The sequence below is a fragment of the Ovis aries genome, chromosome 1 (assembly GCF_016772045.2).
Source record: "Ovis aries strain OAR_USU_Benz2616 breed Rambouillet chromosome 1, ARS-UI_Ramb_v3.0, whole genome shotgun sequence".
NCBI classification, from domain to species: domain Eukaryota; kingdom Metazoa; phylum Chordata; class Mammalia; order Artiodactyla; family Bovidae; genus Ovis; species Ovis aries.
The window spans coordinates 207,206,202-207,221,753 of NC_056054.1; the positions used below are offsets into that span (position 1 = coordinate 207,206,202).

General features: G+C 36.8%; 1 protein-coding gene across 2 annotated transcripts; it reads right to left on the reverse strand.

Annotated features, from left to right (window-relative positions):
• Window positions 1-279: 279 nt before the first annotated feature.
• Window positions 280-10,113, reverse strand: TTC14 (tetratricopeptide repeat domain 14). Of its 2 annotated transcripts, XM_004003115.4 has the most exons (12): window positions 9,796-10,113; window positions 9,212-9,336; window positions 8,913-9,112; window positions 7,915-7,999; window positions 7,686-7,815; window positions 7,201-7,356; window positions 6,706-6,777; window positions 6,176-6,295; window positions 5,949-6,071; window positions 3,625-3,742; window positions 2,614-2,723; window positions 280-1,816 (listed from the first exon to the last, which is right to left on the reverse strand). In XM_004003115.4, exons 1-12 carry the CDS (start codon window positions 9,954-9,956, stop codon window positions 898-900), a joined length of 2,319 nt encoding a protein of 772 aa, XP_004003164.2. In that variant the 5' UTR covers window positions 9,957-10,113; the 3' UTR covers window positions 280-897. The 2 variants fall into 2 exon arrangements, 1 of the variants encoding a protein (XP_004003164.2); XR_003586082.3 differs by lacking the exon at window positions 280-1,816 and having other exon boundaries at window positions 2,613-2,723; window positions 3,161-3,742.
• Window positions 10,114-15,552: the final 5,439 nt, after the last annotated feature.

Genomic DNA, 15,552 nt, shown 5'->3' on the forward strand with positions numbered 1-15,552 from the left:
GACTCTAGGAAGAAAAGCAGAAATGGAAGCCAGCTCCAGGCTATCAAAAAACACACTCAACTGGACATCTGCAATACTAGGACAGTTTCCTAACTTCCTTTCCCTTAGTGGAAGACCACATTTATAGTGTGCTTCACTTGCCACTGCTGCTTTTGCCAGGACTCTTTCCTACTCTGATCTATTCTTGCCTGGAATGTATGGTCTTGTCAGTATTTAAAGAAATTTCTTATGGCTACACTGCTAGCAAGGAAGAAAAAAAGAGAGATGAGCAAAATGGGCCCCTATTCAACTTTCATGGCTTTATTCCTAGAGTACTTTAAAACATCTGGAACATAAATCATTGTAATTAAATCAGGCTTTAGAGGTCAATTAGACAAGACACATATCTGTCTACCATTTAAAAATGTTATGCAAGAAAATCAACCTTTAAACAAATAACGATTATAAAATGGTATTTAACATTCAAATAATCTCTTTAGAAAGTCAAGAACTTTTAACAGAATGAAATAATTTTTCATAAAAATGATCCAAGTGTTCAATGCACAAATTTAATATTTTGTCAAACAGCAGGATAAGGTGAACCTGAGGAATTCTAACATACCATAGTACAATGAAGAAACAATACTTTGAGAGTTATCTTTAGGTGAAGAAGTTTAAATCATCAGAATAAGAAATAACTGTACATAACATACACACATTAAAAAAATCAGCTATGAAAAGAGGACCTATAACTGAAACAAATATACTTTGAGAACCGCTATAAAAAGCAATTGATTTCCATAATGTCTACAAATAAAATAACCACGGGAGCAGATTTCTGCACTGGACTGTATTACTAAAAGATCCAAATATTTTATTAAAAGTCTTTAGTGTAATGTTGAGGATACCCTTGGCATATTAGTTTTTTGGCTTATTTCCTTTTTCTTTCTCAAATGCAGCTATCTGATTAAATATATTGAGTAAATTTTGAGGTAAATTTTTTTTAACTCCACCTTCTGAATGGTCTTTGCTATTGAGTCCCTCTCCCTGAATCTCTGTTTTAATATCCTCCTCATAATTACCCTCTCTTTCATATTCTCCTTGATTTTTATTTAATTGATATCTTTGCTCATGTCTACTTAGATCACGTGATCCAGAGTAAGTGGATTTCTTATATTTTTCTCCTGACTTCCAAGAGTAGTCTGAGCTTGCTGGTGAAGTAGCATGTCTCGTGGAACCTGGTTCCCACTTTCTATAGTGCTCTTTTCTTCCTTCTGTATCTTTTTCAAATCTTCTATAACCATACATTTTTACCTTATCCTCTGAATTCCTATAAAAAGAATCTGAGGAATCTCTTCTACTGGAAAAATGTCTTTCTGATTTATATGGCTTTTCTGTTCTGCTACTACCTGCCTGAGTTTTATAGCTATCATAAAAATCTCTTGGATCTTCAGACCTACCTCCAAAATCATCCGGAATTTCAACAGAAGATGATGAGAAAGAACATTTATCTTTTTCTTTTACCTGTTTCTTTTGATATGGTAACCTATCCTGCTTTTCCAATAGTTTTTCCACTTCTTGTTTTTGGTTAAGAAAAGATGCTGACGTATTAGCTGGAACTGGGAAGCACTCATCTTTCTTATTCTGATCTATCTGATTTGAGGATGCCTTAGCTGAATGCCTTTTAGAACTTCGAGAAGACTCTGAGCGGTTCCTCTTATGTTTCTTATGCCTTCTGTGACCAGAAGATGAAGAGGAGGATGAAGAAGAAAGTGATTCATCAGCAGAAGAAACACTTGAAGAAGAAGAAGTTGATTTTCTTCTTTTTTTCTTTAGCCTAAAAAAATGTAGTTAACTCATCAGATATGTTGAGTATAAAAATGTTTAATTACCCATAAAGATTTTAGTTCTATTTTATTCTCTATTTAAAGATTTCATAAAAGTTTGCAGCCTATATAAGAATTATAGTAATAAGTTTAGTTTTTACTACAATATCCAATTTTACCCTTAGTCATGACTTTTGGGAAAAAATACTTGTGTAGACAATTGTCACTGTAAGCAAATCCATCATTTTTCAAATACACAGTGACATTTCTAAAATTACCTTAAAAATTTAAGAGCATCTGAATACATAAAGGAGAACTGAAGTTTTACATTTGGCTATGTCTAGTTCATGGTTTTACCACCTCAGGACTATAAACATTTTTGGCCAAATAACTTTGCTTGGAGGGTAGGGTGGCAGTGGGGAAATTCTACATCATTGTTTAAGTTTAGCAGCATCTCTGATCTCTATCCACTATATACCAGTAACACCTACCAGTTATGAAAACCAAAAATGTCCCATGGGAAATCACACCCAGTTGAGAACTACTGCTCTAATTTTGAAACATTTCTCCCTAAAATACAGATAGTTAAAATAACATTTTAATTCTTTTTTTTTTTTTTTTGCAGAACTCTAGCCATCCATTCTACTTTGCTCTATCTCTTTTACAGAAAAATTTATGGTATACATACTTGCTAAGAATCATTGATTATGACTTGAAACACTTTTTTACTTACTTTATCTCCCAAATGGCACTTTGGTTGAACTGAGTACTTGCTTTAAGTTTAAAAATACTGAATATTATAGTTTACCTTTTCTCCTCTTTTAAGAGCTTACGCAACTTTTCTGCACTTGTTTCTATTTTCTTTGTTTTCTGCTTTTCTTCCTTTTCAGCTTGTTTTTCTCTTAATTCCAAAGATTTCTTTTAGAACCCAGATATCGGAAAAAACCACACGTTAAAAATAGCAGAATATATAAAATCCAGTTTTCAAAAGACCAACCCACCCCCCAACCAGAAACCAAATGTGGTATACCCAAATCACCATATATCCAGCATTAAAAAAGTATTTTTAACATATAAAAATTAATCACAGGTGTTTGGCATTAATCATTAAACAGCCAGAACAGTATTGAGGACCATATTGCAGTTGGTATTCCATGGGAAAAAAAGGGAAGCCATTGCATTGATACCCATGACCCAGAGTGCAAGAAAAAGAAAAAATAAAATACATGAAAAAATATATATATTTAAAAAACCATTAAAAATTGAAACAGGACACAAATTTTATAAATAAAATTCAAAGGAAGAAATCCCAATATGGTGAGTTGAGAGGGGAATCACCATGTTCAAATACAAACCATTTAAAAAATAGCACAGCCCAGTTGGATGCATGGTTACATAAGAAATCATTTTCCAGTTTGAGGATGGGGATGAGCAGCACCAGATGTCAGACACAGCAGCAATGGTCCAATTCAGAAGAAAATGCATGAGAAAACATCATCATCAGTATTACAGGAAAAGACAGTTTAAAATATTTTTCAGAATGGTTTTTATAATTAGCTCAATTACAGTAATAATACTGAATTTTGTAACCATCAGGAAAGCTCACTACAAGGACAATTCTACAAGGACAACTTCATACCAAACAGGCAAAGGAAATTTTCTCAACAAAACTATGAAGTAATGTCAAACCCAATTAAGAAAAGCTGTATCTAAAAAACTTTTCATAATGCCATAATTAAGTGATCTAGAATAGTTTCCCTAGAAGTTTTGGCATTAATCTTAAAAATGACTACATTTCTAAGAGGAAATAAAGAATCACCTGCATATATACATGAAGCTTCTGCAAAGCATCCTCTGCATCTTTGAAAGTTTCATCCAAAGCCAAAGCTTTCTTATAATAACTTTCAGCGTTTAAAAACTTTTCTTCTTCTTCTAACCTAAATTCGAAAGAAAAATTTAGCTTTTTTGGTAAAAATTAGGAGTTCTCAAATATGCATATAGGGCAGAAGCTTATGTGAGTTCATGAGGGAAAACTATGTTTAGCAAATTATTTTCCAAATTGAACAATACTTAAATACTGTGCTTCTGCTATTTTTTTGTTAGTGTTGTTGTAAAAGACAATATAAAACTACATAAAACCAATCAGAGAAACTGAACTCAAAGATACAGAGACTGGTGGTTGCTGGATATGGGGTTGGGGGCAGGTAAAATGGGTGAAAATGATTCATTTTATAAACTTCCAGGTATAAAATAAAGTCCTGAGGATGTAATATACAGCATGGTGATTAGAGTTAGTACCATACTGTATATTTGAAAGTTGCAAAGAGTACATCTTAAAAGTTCTCATCACAAGGAAAAAAAACAAACATAACTGTGTGATGATGACCAGACACAATGGTCAACTCTTCACAATATATACATAAGCTGAATCCTGTGTTGAACATAACCTGAAACTAACATAAAGTTACGTGTCAACTAAATCTCAATTAAACAAATAAAAAACAAACAGGAATTCATTACTGATAACTAAAGCCATATTGTAGGTCAAGCAGTGGCATTTTAGTATCATTTGTGAAAACACACTATCAACCTCTCAAATTTAGTTATGATCTTGAACTTTAGCACAGAATTATGTAGGCTGGCTTCTCCTAGTAGTTTATGAAGAGTTTTCCTTTCTACAGAACAATTTTTCCAGAAAATTCACTGCTAACATCACAAATACCAAGGCACACATATCACAACCAGCTTGCAGAAAGGATAATAGTCATCATTATTAGATGATGCTCACAAGTCTATGTTATGAAATATCAGAATTAGAAAGTTTAGACACAGATCAGTGAAAGGATTTTGCACAATATTTTCAGTTTTTAGAAAGTAAGAAAAGGTATTCACTGTAAAACAAATGAATAAACCCAGTAGTTTCAATGCAATCACTTCTGTGTCAGATAGGATGAGGGGAGGAAGGAATGCCAAAGATGATCAAGATTTCTCGACTGGATGACCCAATAGATGGTGTTGCCATTCACAGAGCTAAAAATCACAAGTATGTGAATAGTAAGACAACCACATCTAACGAGGCATTACCTATGTACCTAGGGGCTTCCCTGGTGGCTCAGACGGTAAAGAATCTGCCAGCAATGCGGGAGACCTGGGTCTGATCCCTGGGTTGGGAAGATCTCCTGTAGCAGGGCATGGCAACCCACACCAGTATTCTTGCCTGGAGAATCCCCATGGACAGAGGAGCCTAGCAGGCTACAATCCATTGGGTCGAAAAGAGTCAGACACAACTGAACGACTAAGCACAGTTATGTAAGCTATGTAAGAAAGAAAAAAGCTGCTCCAATCACTTGGGTCCAAGTAGAAGTTCTTATCAGTTAAAAACAAACATTGCAAAATTTCATTTATATGGAGTTCTGAAATGATCATACAAACTAATGATCTGGCAAATTCATGAGGCAGAAAGGGGATGATTCTATTTAAGAAAAAATGATAGCAAAGAAGATGCTGGCCCTTAATTACTAAAGCAGGATGTTACGAAATTATTTATGTTAAAAGTACTATATTTCTTCAAAATATTTTATAAGTTAGACTAGTCTGTTAGTCATTATGCCAAGTACTATGCCAGTATCTCAGGACAGTATAATATAGGTTACGTTACAGGGTTTGTTCTTAATGTTTTCCTCTTCATTTAATCTAAGTTCATGGATTTTATTAGACAAAGTAGAGCAATAAGTTGACTACAACAGTGAAATCTTATGTACAATGAACTACAGAGTTCTCAATTTATATTTTTGGCATTATAATTACTAGAATGATGAAATGAGTTAGAAATTTCTATTAAACAAAAGCTTTTGGTGTGTGTCCAGGATAAGATTTACCTATTAACTTTCTATGTATTATAATACATACTCAGAACAGTGAACTCAAGACACTAAAATATCTCCAATCATGAAGAAAGTAACTAATAAGGAAGAATAAAAGGACCAGAGAATGTAAAAAGAACTACATTTAAAAAACATTTTCAATCAAAACTGAAACTAAGAGTATCTGAACTAAGTCAAAGATGTGATTTCTTTAAGTTCAAGATTTTATAGTTGGCTATTAAATATTAGATCTCTACTATTAAGCAAATCTGACACTTACTGCCCTCCTCTTTCTACAAGTGTCTGGCAGAGGTATTTTCTTGCATTTCTGTGAGTTGGACAGTTTTCCAGTGCAAGTTCAAAATCTTCTATTGCTTTGTTTAGACTTCCTTTTGTTGCATATCTATAGATATGAGACAAAATTAGAGGAATTTATCTTGTGAGCTATTCATAAATCTTATATACATTTATCTTGTAAATATTCCTCAAAACCCATGATCCACTTACAATGCACCACGAGCTACCAAAGCTTCCACATTTTGTTTGTCTATTTCCAGAGCCTTATTGTATTCATTCATAGCATCCACATGGCGTCCAACCTTAAAATAATCCACTCCAATCTTCACACTAAAAATATATTTTAAAGCATATATAACAAATATTTCACAGAATATCCAAACAAAATGTTAGTGTAAATAAAATTTTAAAGCAAACCAAATTTACTAGTTATTAGTCTTCAATATTCTCAGTATAACTAAGAAACAGTCTTTAGATAATTTTGTAACAAATATTTATGAAATCCAGATATCAATATACTAATTCCTTTTTAACAAAATTAAAAAAACATTGGCTAAAATGTAAATCTTTAAAGTTTACAACATACTAGCATTTCTATCTATAAAAAAGCTAATCTCAAAAAGGTATCATTTAAATTCATTTATAAACAAATTTTGTCTTAAAGATTACATAAGCATGCTTGCCTTAACTTAACCTGTTAGGTTAAATAATGCAATTGTTGAATGACAAAATCTTCATACCATTTTAAAGCCCATGATGCAGACTGCTTCTTCCTTAACGCAGAAGCAAAATCATCCTCAGAGAAATTTTTGCTATTAAAGAAAATAAAAGTCAAAATGTAAATACTTTTTTGGGTAACTACATCTCACTTTACCTGACAGATAAAAACTGAATCTCAAGCAAGAAACTTGTATTCCCATTTATAATGCGAAATTTTTGGACTCTCAGGAATGACTATTATTATTAAGAAGTATTTTCCGTTAGCATATACATGAAATTCTTGTAAATTTTCTGCATCTTATAAATTTTTTCTGCATCTACCTGGTCACACGGCACATATCAATCACCGATAAGACTCCACTCCAGAAGGAGAAAGGATAACCTAGTTCATTCAAACTTTGGCATACTGCTGCCACCAGGCTTAGGATAATCAATTATGTTCTTCAGTTATGCAGCTTCTCACATCAGCACCACAGACCTCACCACTTAACAGAACAAATACTGATTTACTATACCTTTGAAGGCCTCTCATTAAAGATGGTGGATTAGATTCATCTATTCCTAGTTTTCCTAAAAGGAATTCAACTACTCCTGGATTAACAAATCCCAAAGAACTCTGCATGATATTCTCATAGGATTCCAAAGAATTGCTATTTAGTTCAACGCTTTTCCTTAAAAAAAAAAAAAAAAAAAAAACACACACAAAATATAGATGATTAAGACAATTAAATAGCATGTCCCATTTTAATTATGGAAATATTATTATTATATGGGATTTAAATATTCAGTCTATTTTTGTACATGAAAGTGTGGCAATTGTGATTTGGTTCCTTTTGCCAAGTTTGAACCGATTTATGGGTTATAAAAATAAAATTAGCATATTTTGAAATAAGAGAAATTAGAATTCTACCTTCTTGTTAGAAGTTGGGCAAAATTTGCAATTTTTTAGCCAAGAAACTGTTTTTCAATTAACTTGTTGAGACAATGTGGATAAAATTACCTGTAGTACAAAGGAAGTTCTTCAGAACTAATTACACCTAACTTAATACCAGATAGGTGTGGTGGAAGAGATGAGCTATATAGAGACACTGCAAGCTTTTCATGGTATCTGTCAATATCCTTGATTCCAGCTTAAAAAATAAGAAAATTAAGTTGATTAGCAAAGCAATGCAAACTAACATAAACATAACCACAGTTACTTTTTTCACTAATATGAGGAAACTGATCACCTCGAATGATGTCACCAGTTTGGTAATATGATAAAGGATCCCCATGGTTACTGATTGAAGGCACGTCTCTTAGTGGACATAGAGCCTGCAACAAGAAGCACTGTAAAACACTAGACATTCTATTCTTCAGAGAGAAGTGTCTTCTTTTATTCTAGCAGTTCAGTATAAACAGCTAAGACTTGAAAGGAACATTAAGAAAACAACTAGCACCCTAGAGTCTAAATTTAAATTTCTGTGCCCAAACATAAGGAAAAAAAGTTTTCTGGTTCAGGTCAAAGCTAAACTCTCATGAAACTTGCAATTAGTTTTAGAAACAGAATATAAGTATGTATGATGAAACAAAAAGATATTTTGTGCTTCTTAAATATAAAATTAAAATGTGTCCAGAAAGCAGGAGACTTCCAAGAATATGAAACGTGAATTCTTCTAGGTTTCGGTGTTATCGAGTTTGCGGTATCTTCTGGTTTTCTTCCCTATCTGTCTTAATAGCAAACCTTTCAAATTAAAAGCGACATAGTGTATTTCAAATTTATATCTATTCACCTTGGGCAAAGTATCATGATGTACAAATCACTTAATTATTGGAAATATACAGAAAAGACAGGAACTTGTTTCTAAATTATCCACATGCAAGTATCTAATGCTGAGTACTAAATAATTAAAGACTTTTCAGCTAGAAGAGATAACCCAGGCTACTAACGAATCTCACCAGGTCCACTAATATCTGAGCACTTAAAACAGGACCCCACTTCTGCCAGCCAAAGGACCAAATCCCCCAAACTAGAAACAGTGGCAGAAACTGTAATTCCATTACGGCTAATAATTTTTTTAAAAGTAAAAAAGTACTTAATTTTTCTATTAATACTTATTTAATTCTCAAAACTAGGTCTGCAGAGTACACTTAATTACAGCTGGATGAAAAGATATAATTTTTGCACTGAGATGACATTTTTATCAAAAACAAAAACAATCAAATAACTAAAAGGTGAGTAACTTACTGTGATTTCTAAGTGGGATATATCTCTCATAATGCCACTGCCTAAACAAATTAACACCATGAAAAACCCAAATTCCCGAATGGAACTAATTCTTCCAATCACTATATCACCACGTTCAATATCTCGAAAAAACAGCTCTCTCCGGTCCATAGTAGGTATCTCCATGAATTGCTCTAACGGTGGCATGACTGCATAATAATCTGAAAAAATAAGTAACAAAATTACTAACAACAGCTCTGTGTTCTGCTTCATCAAAGTGCTGTTAAACCAAAACGCAACGATTTTAAGACTAAACACACCATCATTGTCTTCACTAACTTCAGCAGTTGTAGGTGCATCTGATTTCCAGGAAAGTGCAAAAAGCAGATCCGCTTTTTTGGAAATGAATTTTTGTATTTCAATGTTGTCAACTCTCCTCTCTTTTCTTAAAAAGAAAACAAAATTTATGAAAACTGGTTTTTCTGCATAACTTTTTAGTACGTACAAGCTTCTGCTCTCTGCTTTCATCGCCCAATCGTGACCATCCTAAGCTGTTGGGCACACATCCTCCGAAAAAGTTTTAACCAGGGATCCCCTCATACGCCAGTCTGTAGATGGAGGGCGCGGAAACTTAAAAACACAGCCGCGCTGTTCCAGATATACACAAGCCCCAAAGATTTTAGCTAAAGAATCCGCGCCTCTGGTGGCAGTACTAGATTTAAAAGTTCAACCCACATCCCGCATTGCCCACATTAGGGAGAAGGTACCCTCCTGCACCCTGCCCTCGAAACCTGCGCCGCAGTCCTCACGTGCTCACAGCCTCGGCTCAGGAGCCGGACTGCGGTAATGAAGCCCGGAGCTGCCTCCCCTCTCCCGTCTCGCAGCGGCGCCGCCGTGCCATTACCTGCCCGGGAACTGCTGCTGGCCCGGCGGGCCCCGGGCAGGGTCGGCCACCGACCCCAGGAGGCTCCGGAAGTGCGGGTTGTCCTGCTGTTCGCTCCGGAGCAGGGAGAGCAAAGACGGGCCGTGGAAATTTAGTGACTGCCGCAAGAGGTCTCGGTCCATGGCTAGAGACTGTCGTGACCAAAGGCCAGTGGGCTGCTAGCCCCCGGTTCGGTGCCCACAACTTCAGGCCGTGGTCGAGGAGGCTGAGGAAGCGGCCTGGAAGCCGCCGGAAGCACACATCGCAGACACCTCCCGAGTGGCCTCCCGGAAGTGTTCTGGAACCGCCCCCAGCGGCAGTGCTGCGGAGCGCAGTTTTGGTATCGCGAAATTGAGCGAGATTACGGAAGCCGGGAGGATTGGGGCAAGACTTTTCAGGAGTTTAGGGCCGGTTGTGGCTCTGAGATAGTGAGGTGTGTAACAAGTTTCCGTTTTAAAATTTCTGAGGTGTTATTACATTGAAATGGCCCAAGTTCTAATCTGTGGTAAATAATAATTCATCCTTGTGTTTAGCGAGGCGCTTCTAAGTGCCAGTGTCAGGAAAAGAACCCTGAACTGTTACAAAGTTTCTTACCTTATCGCTGGATAAGTATCTATGCCTCAGGCATAACCGCATTTAAACGATTGCTCTGGGAGACTTCCTGTTAGGCTTTAGGGCAGAAGAAAGGAAGAACATTAACATTTATTAAACACTGGAGCTGTGTTTTCTAGCCGTACCCTGTTCACTGTTAGTGATTTTAGTGTTAAAACCAGAATGACTTTAATGCCTAGACATATGCATATTTTGTTTTGTTCTTTAGTCGCTAAGTCGTGTCGGACTTTTTTTTGCCAACCAAGGGACTGGTAGCCCTCCGGGCTTCTCTGGACATGGAATTTTCCAGGCAAGAATATTGGAGTGGGTTGCGATTTCCTTCTTCAGGGATCTTCCCCACACAGGGATCGAACCCCCTCTCCTGTGTTGGCAGGCGGATTTTTTACCCACTAGCTACCTAGAAAGCCCCAAATGTATATATACATTCCTTTTTATTTGTTGTAGTTTAAGTGTTTTCTCAAAACTTAGTGCCCATAAGGTTTACTGTGTAATTCAAGTGATTTTTCGAAGATAATTATGACAGGCTCTCACCTCCTCCCCCACACTTACTGACTTTGGATCCTAACCGCTCTACTGAGGAAACAAGCCCAGAGACTCTCAGTATATTGCTCAATATCACCAGCTGGCAAAATGCTAGAGTTAGAATTTCAACCTACCACTGAATAGATCTTCACCGGCAGAGTTGCTGGAGAAAGTATTTTTTATCATTTAGAAGGCTTGTCTTTAATATTAAAATAATGTGACTTTGTCTTATTAAAATATATCAAACGTCTGTACTACTTAAATCGTGTAGTTTAGTATCGTCCTCTTGAACAAAAATAAATAGCGGTGGTTATTCTGTCACATCTTCAGTTATGTATATTGGGGAATTTAGTTTGCCCTCTCACCACCTGGATAGAAGATCCAGTCAGAATATAGTGAATGCCTCCACACTATTTTGGGGAAAACCCAGGCAAATAGGTAAACAGTTTATTGAGACTCCAGAAAATGAAACAATGAGTGTAACTTTAAAAGATAATAACTTTCAAGTCAGGAGGAGCACATCAGGAAAGTTTAATCAGTGGTACAGACTGACTTGTGTTAAGCTATAGCTTCAGACAATAGCTATTTTTAGGAAAGAGGGTGCTGAAAAGGAAAACTGACTTCTAAAAAGAAACTATATGGACCTTATGATAAATAAGGTATGTGATTTTAGTTAGAGTTGATCTGTTATTAAGGATCTAATTATCTCTGGAGAGACTGAGAAGCTAGTGGCTGAGAAGCAGATGTGGCACCTACTCTGAGAATGTCCCCTTATAAAGCCATTCTTGAGTAACATTGCTATTGGATCTGGCTACTCTTCTTGGGCTTCCCTGGTGGCTCAGTGGTAAAATAATCTGCCTGCCAGTGCAGGACACGTGGGTTGGATCCCTGGTTGGGGAAGATCTCCTGGAGAAGGATGAAATAACCCACTCCAGTATTGTTGCCTGGGAAATTCCATGGACAGAGGAGCCAGGGGTGCTACAGTCCATCAGTTTGCAGAAGAGTTGGATACGACTTAGCAACTAAACAGCAACACTCCTTTTCCTAATTCCAACATCAGAGTTACTACCCCATATTTTGAACATCTAAAGCTGCTGTGATATGGCCATGAAAATAGGAAAAAGTAGCTGCTTTTAGAGGATAAGCATTGTTGTCAAGTGACATTTATCAAATGCTAGTAAATTTCAAGCAGGGGTAATCAAAGCTCAGGCTGGGGTTTTCCATCTTTGGTTAGTGCCTTGAATGGAGTAGTGATAGTTAAGTGTAGAGGCAACATTGTTCTTCACTTTCCAAATAACACTCCTACAGCAGGGGTTTGAGCCTTTTACAGTTCCAAGTGTATTTCAATTCATTTTCTGCTGGGATGGATGCTTTTGGCTTTGAAGGGGACCAAGTACTGGATCTTTGAAGCAGGACTGGAGGAAGTGAGGAAAGAAAATGGGGAAACTAGTTTTGCTTCTAGGAGAAACTAGTCATTTTCTGCTGGGATGGCTGCTTTTGGCTTTGAAGGGGACCAAGTACTGGATCTTTGAAGTAGGACTGGAGGAACTGAGAGAAAATGGGGAAACTAGTTTTGCTTCTAGGAGAAACTAGTCCTACATATGGGGCTTTTTGAGTTGGGCATAGAAAGCTGACCCTTTTTTTCATTTCTTGATTTAATTTGTTTGGTTGTTTGCTTGACCATTAAAAATATTTTCAAATAATTTTTCCACACTAAGCAGTATGAGTGATTACATGAATATATGGGAGGTAAGAGAGGGCAGAGCATTAAAGACAACTAGATCTTTGGTGTCTTAATCCTGGGCATATTTTTATGTCAAATTCCATTTCTAAATAAATACATATTTACAGCTTTTAATAAATGCTCTCTAGGCTCTGGATATTTAAATATGAAAAAAACACATCTGGCTCTTTTCTGGCACACCATTCAACAAAAGAATAAACACAAAAAGAAACAAATATGGCACAATGGTAAGTACTATTGTTGTGAACACCTGCTATGCATCTGCTTCCCCCTTTTGTTTCTGGGGGATGAGGTAGTGGGAATTGATGAAGGTAAGAGAGGAGAGGAGGGGGCAAGTATGTGTATTTTAGGATGAGGGGCAAGTATGTGTATTTTAGGATGAGGAACAACGTAATTAAAGGAGTAGAGATGTATGAAAGCAAAATACTTTCTGGCGATTGCAAGACTGAAATTGAATTAGGGATATTTTATTTTTATTTTAAGAATGGACATTTTGATTATTTAAGGGTTTTCAGGCAAATTATAGATTGGTGGTAAGAGATCCTCTGTCTCTGTGTGAATGCACACACATACACCAACTCACAGATTAAGTTCCTGATTTATTTAGCAAAGAACACAAAAACTTAGCTGAAAAAAGGTAGCCACATGAAGTAGGGGAAGAAAGAGCATATTACAAAGTAGCTTTTCTTAGATCCCCCAATTTTCGCAAAATAACGTGTGGTTACTGGTAACACTGTATGCCACAGATAAGGTCTGTCTGGATCTCAGAAAGTTGTATATTACCATTTGGAAAAGATTTACACAGATTAATCTATGACTTTTATAAGAAATATTTGTAGACGGGTTCTTTCTGGTTCTTGAACTGATATAAACAATTTCAGCAAAGCCCATTCCTCATCTGGGGTCAAGGTTGGGATGTGTATATCAGAAAAGAGTGAGTAGAACTGAAAACATCCTAGTGATGTGTTACTACTCCTCCCTTCAATTTTTCAGCATCTCTCTCTCTCTCTTTTTTTTTGTTAAAAAAGTTCTTTTTTATTGCCTAAGCCAGCTTGAGTAAATTTAGGGCTTGGAACCAGAAGAACTTTGACTAATACACGAAGAAGCCACCAACTACTCTCTGCTCTGGTTTCTACTCTAATTGTGTGTGTGTGTGTGTGTGTGTGTGTGTGTGTGAAGAAACAGATACAGAGAGGTTAATAATTTGTTCAAAAATAATTTTAGAATACACATTACTTTACTGTATATCTGGTACTCTTTCTACCATGCTGTATCGTTTATAGGGTCGACTGAAATTATGCTCCTTAAGGATGTAATTTATAAGTATATATGTATCAAACTTATTTTATTTAAAGCAGGTCTAGTATCTTAACATCTAAAGATAATCTTGAACACTTTTTCCTGTAACGAGGACACTTGGTTTCATTCAAAAGCATGTGGTACAAGAGGTTTAGATTATGACTTGCTACCATATGGGCTTCCCTGGTGGCTCAGACGGTAAAGAATCTGCCTGCAATGCAGAAGACCTGGATTCGATCCCTGGGTCAGGGAGATCCCCGGGAGAAGGGAATGGCAACCCACTCCAGTATTTTTGCCTGGAAGATTCCGTGGACAGAGGAGCCTGGTGGGCTACAGTCCATGGGGTCACAACGAGTCAGACATGACTGAGTGACTAACGCTTTACCATATAGGGTTCGGTTCAGTTCAGTCGCTCAGTTGTGTCAGACTCTTTGCGACCCCATGAATGACAGCACGCCCGGCCTCCCTGTCCATCACCAACTCCCAGAGTTCACTCAGATTCACATCCATCAAGTCAGTGATGCCATTCCAGACATCTCATCCTCTATCGTCCCCTTCTCCTCCTGCCCCCAATCCCACCCAGCATCAGGGTCTTTTCCAGTGAATCAACTCTTTGCATGAGGTGGACAAAGTACTGGAGCTTCAGCTTCAGCATCATTCCTTCCAAAGAAATCCCAGGGTTGATCTCCTTCAGAATGGACTGGTTGGATCTCCTTGCAGTCCAAGGGACTCTCAAGAGTCTTCTCCAACACCACAGTTCAAAAGCATCAATTCTTCAGTGCTCAGCCTTTTTCACAGTCCAACTCCCACATCCATATATGACCACAGGAAAAACCATAGCCTTGACTAGACGGACCTTAGTCAGCAAAGTAATGTTTGAATATGCTATCTAGGTTGGTCGTAACTTTTCTTCCAAGGAGTAAGCGTCTTTTAATTACATGGCTGCAGTCACCATCTGCAGTGATTTTGGAGCCCAGAAAAATAAAGTCTGACACTGTTTCCCATCTATTTCCCATGAAGTGATGGGACCGGATGCCATGATCTTCGTTTTCTGAATGTTGAGCTTTAAGCCAACTTTTCGCTCTCCTCTTTCACTTTCATCAAGAGGCTTTTTAGCTCCTCTTCACTTTCTTCCATAGGGGTGGTGTCATCTGTATATCTGAGGTTATTGATATTTCTCCCAGCAATCTTGATTCCAGCTTGTATTTCTTCCAGTCCATCGTTTCTCATGATGGGTAGGTTTCTGTATGTAGGGTAGCTTGGGTCTATTCAGAGTTCTATTCAAAGTCCTCCTAAATTGACTCAAAAAAAAGTGAAGAATATTAAATGGAAAGTATGCTTAGACCAGCCAAAATCCATCCTCATTATTAAAGAAATAATTCAAACTACAAGATGTTTATTTATTTATTTATTTATTTTTAGTTGGAGGATAATTGCTTCACAATATTGTGTTGGTTTCTGCCATATATCAACATAAATAAGCGATAGATATACATATGTCCACTCCCTCTTGAACCTCCCTCCCACCTTCCACCCCAGCTCCCCCTCTAGGTTGTCACAGA

Coding starts and splice junctions, on each gene's coding strand:
- TTC14 (XM_004003115.4), bottom strand. CDS start 9,956: ATGGACCGAGACCTCTTGCGGCAGTCACTAAATTTCCACGGCCCGTCT. Junction 3,743..5,948: donor CTTGTAGAAAGAGGAGGGCA/GTAAGTGTCAGA, acceptor TTTCGAATTTAG/GTTAGAAGAAGAAGAAAAGT. Junction 2,724..3,624: donor AGCTTCATGTATATATGCAG/GTGATTCTTTAT, acceptor GGGTTCTAAAAG/AAATCTTTGGAATTAAGAGA.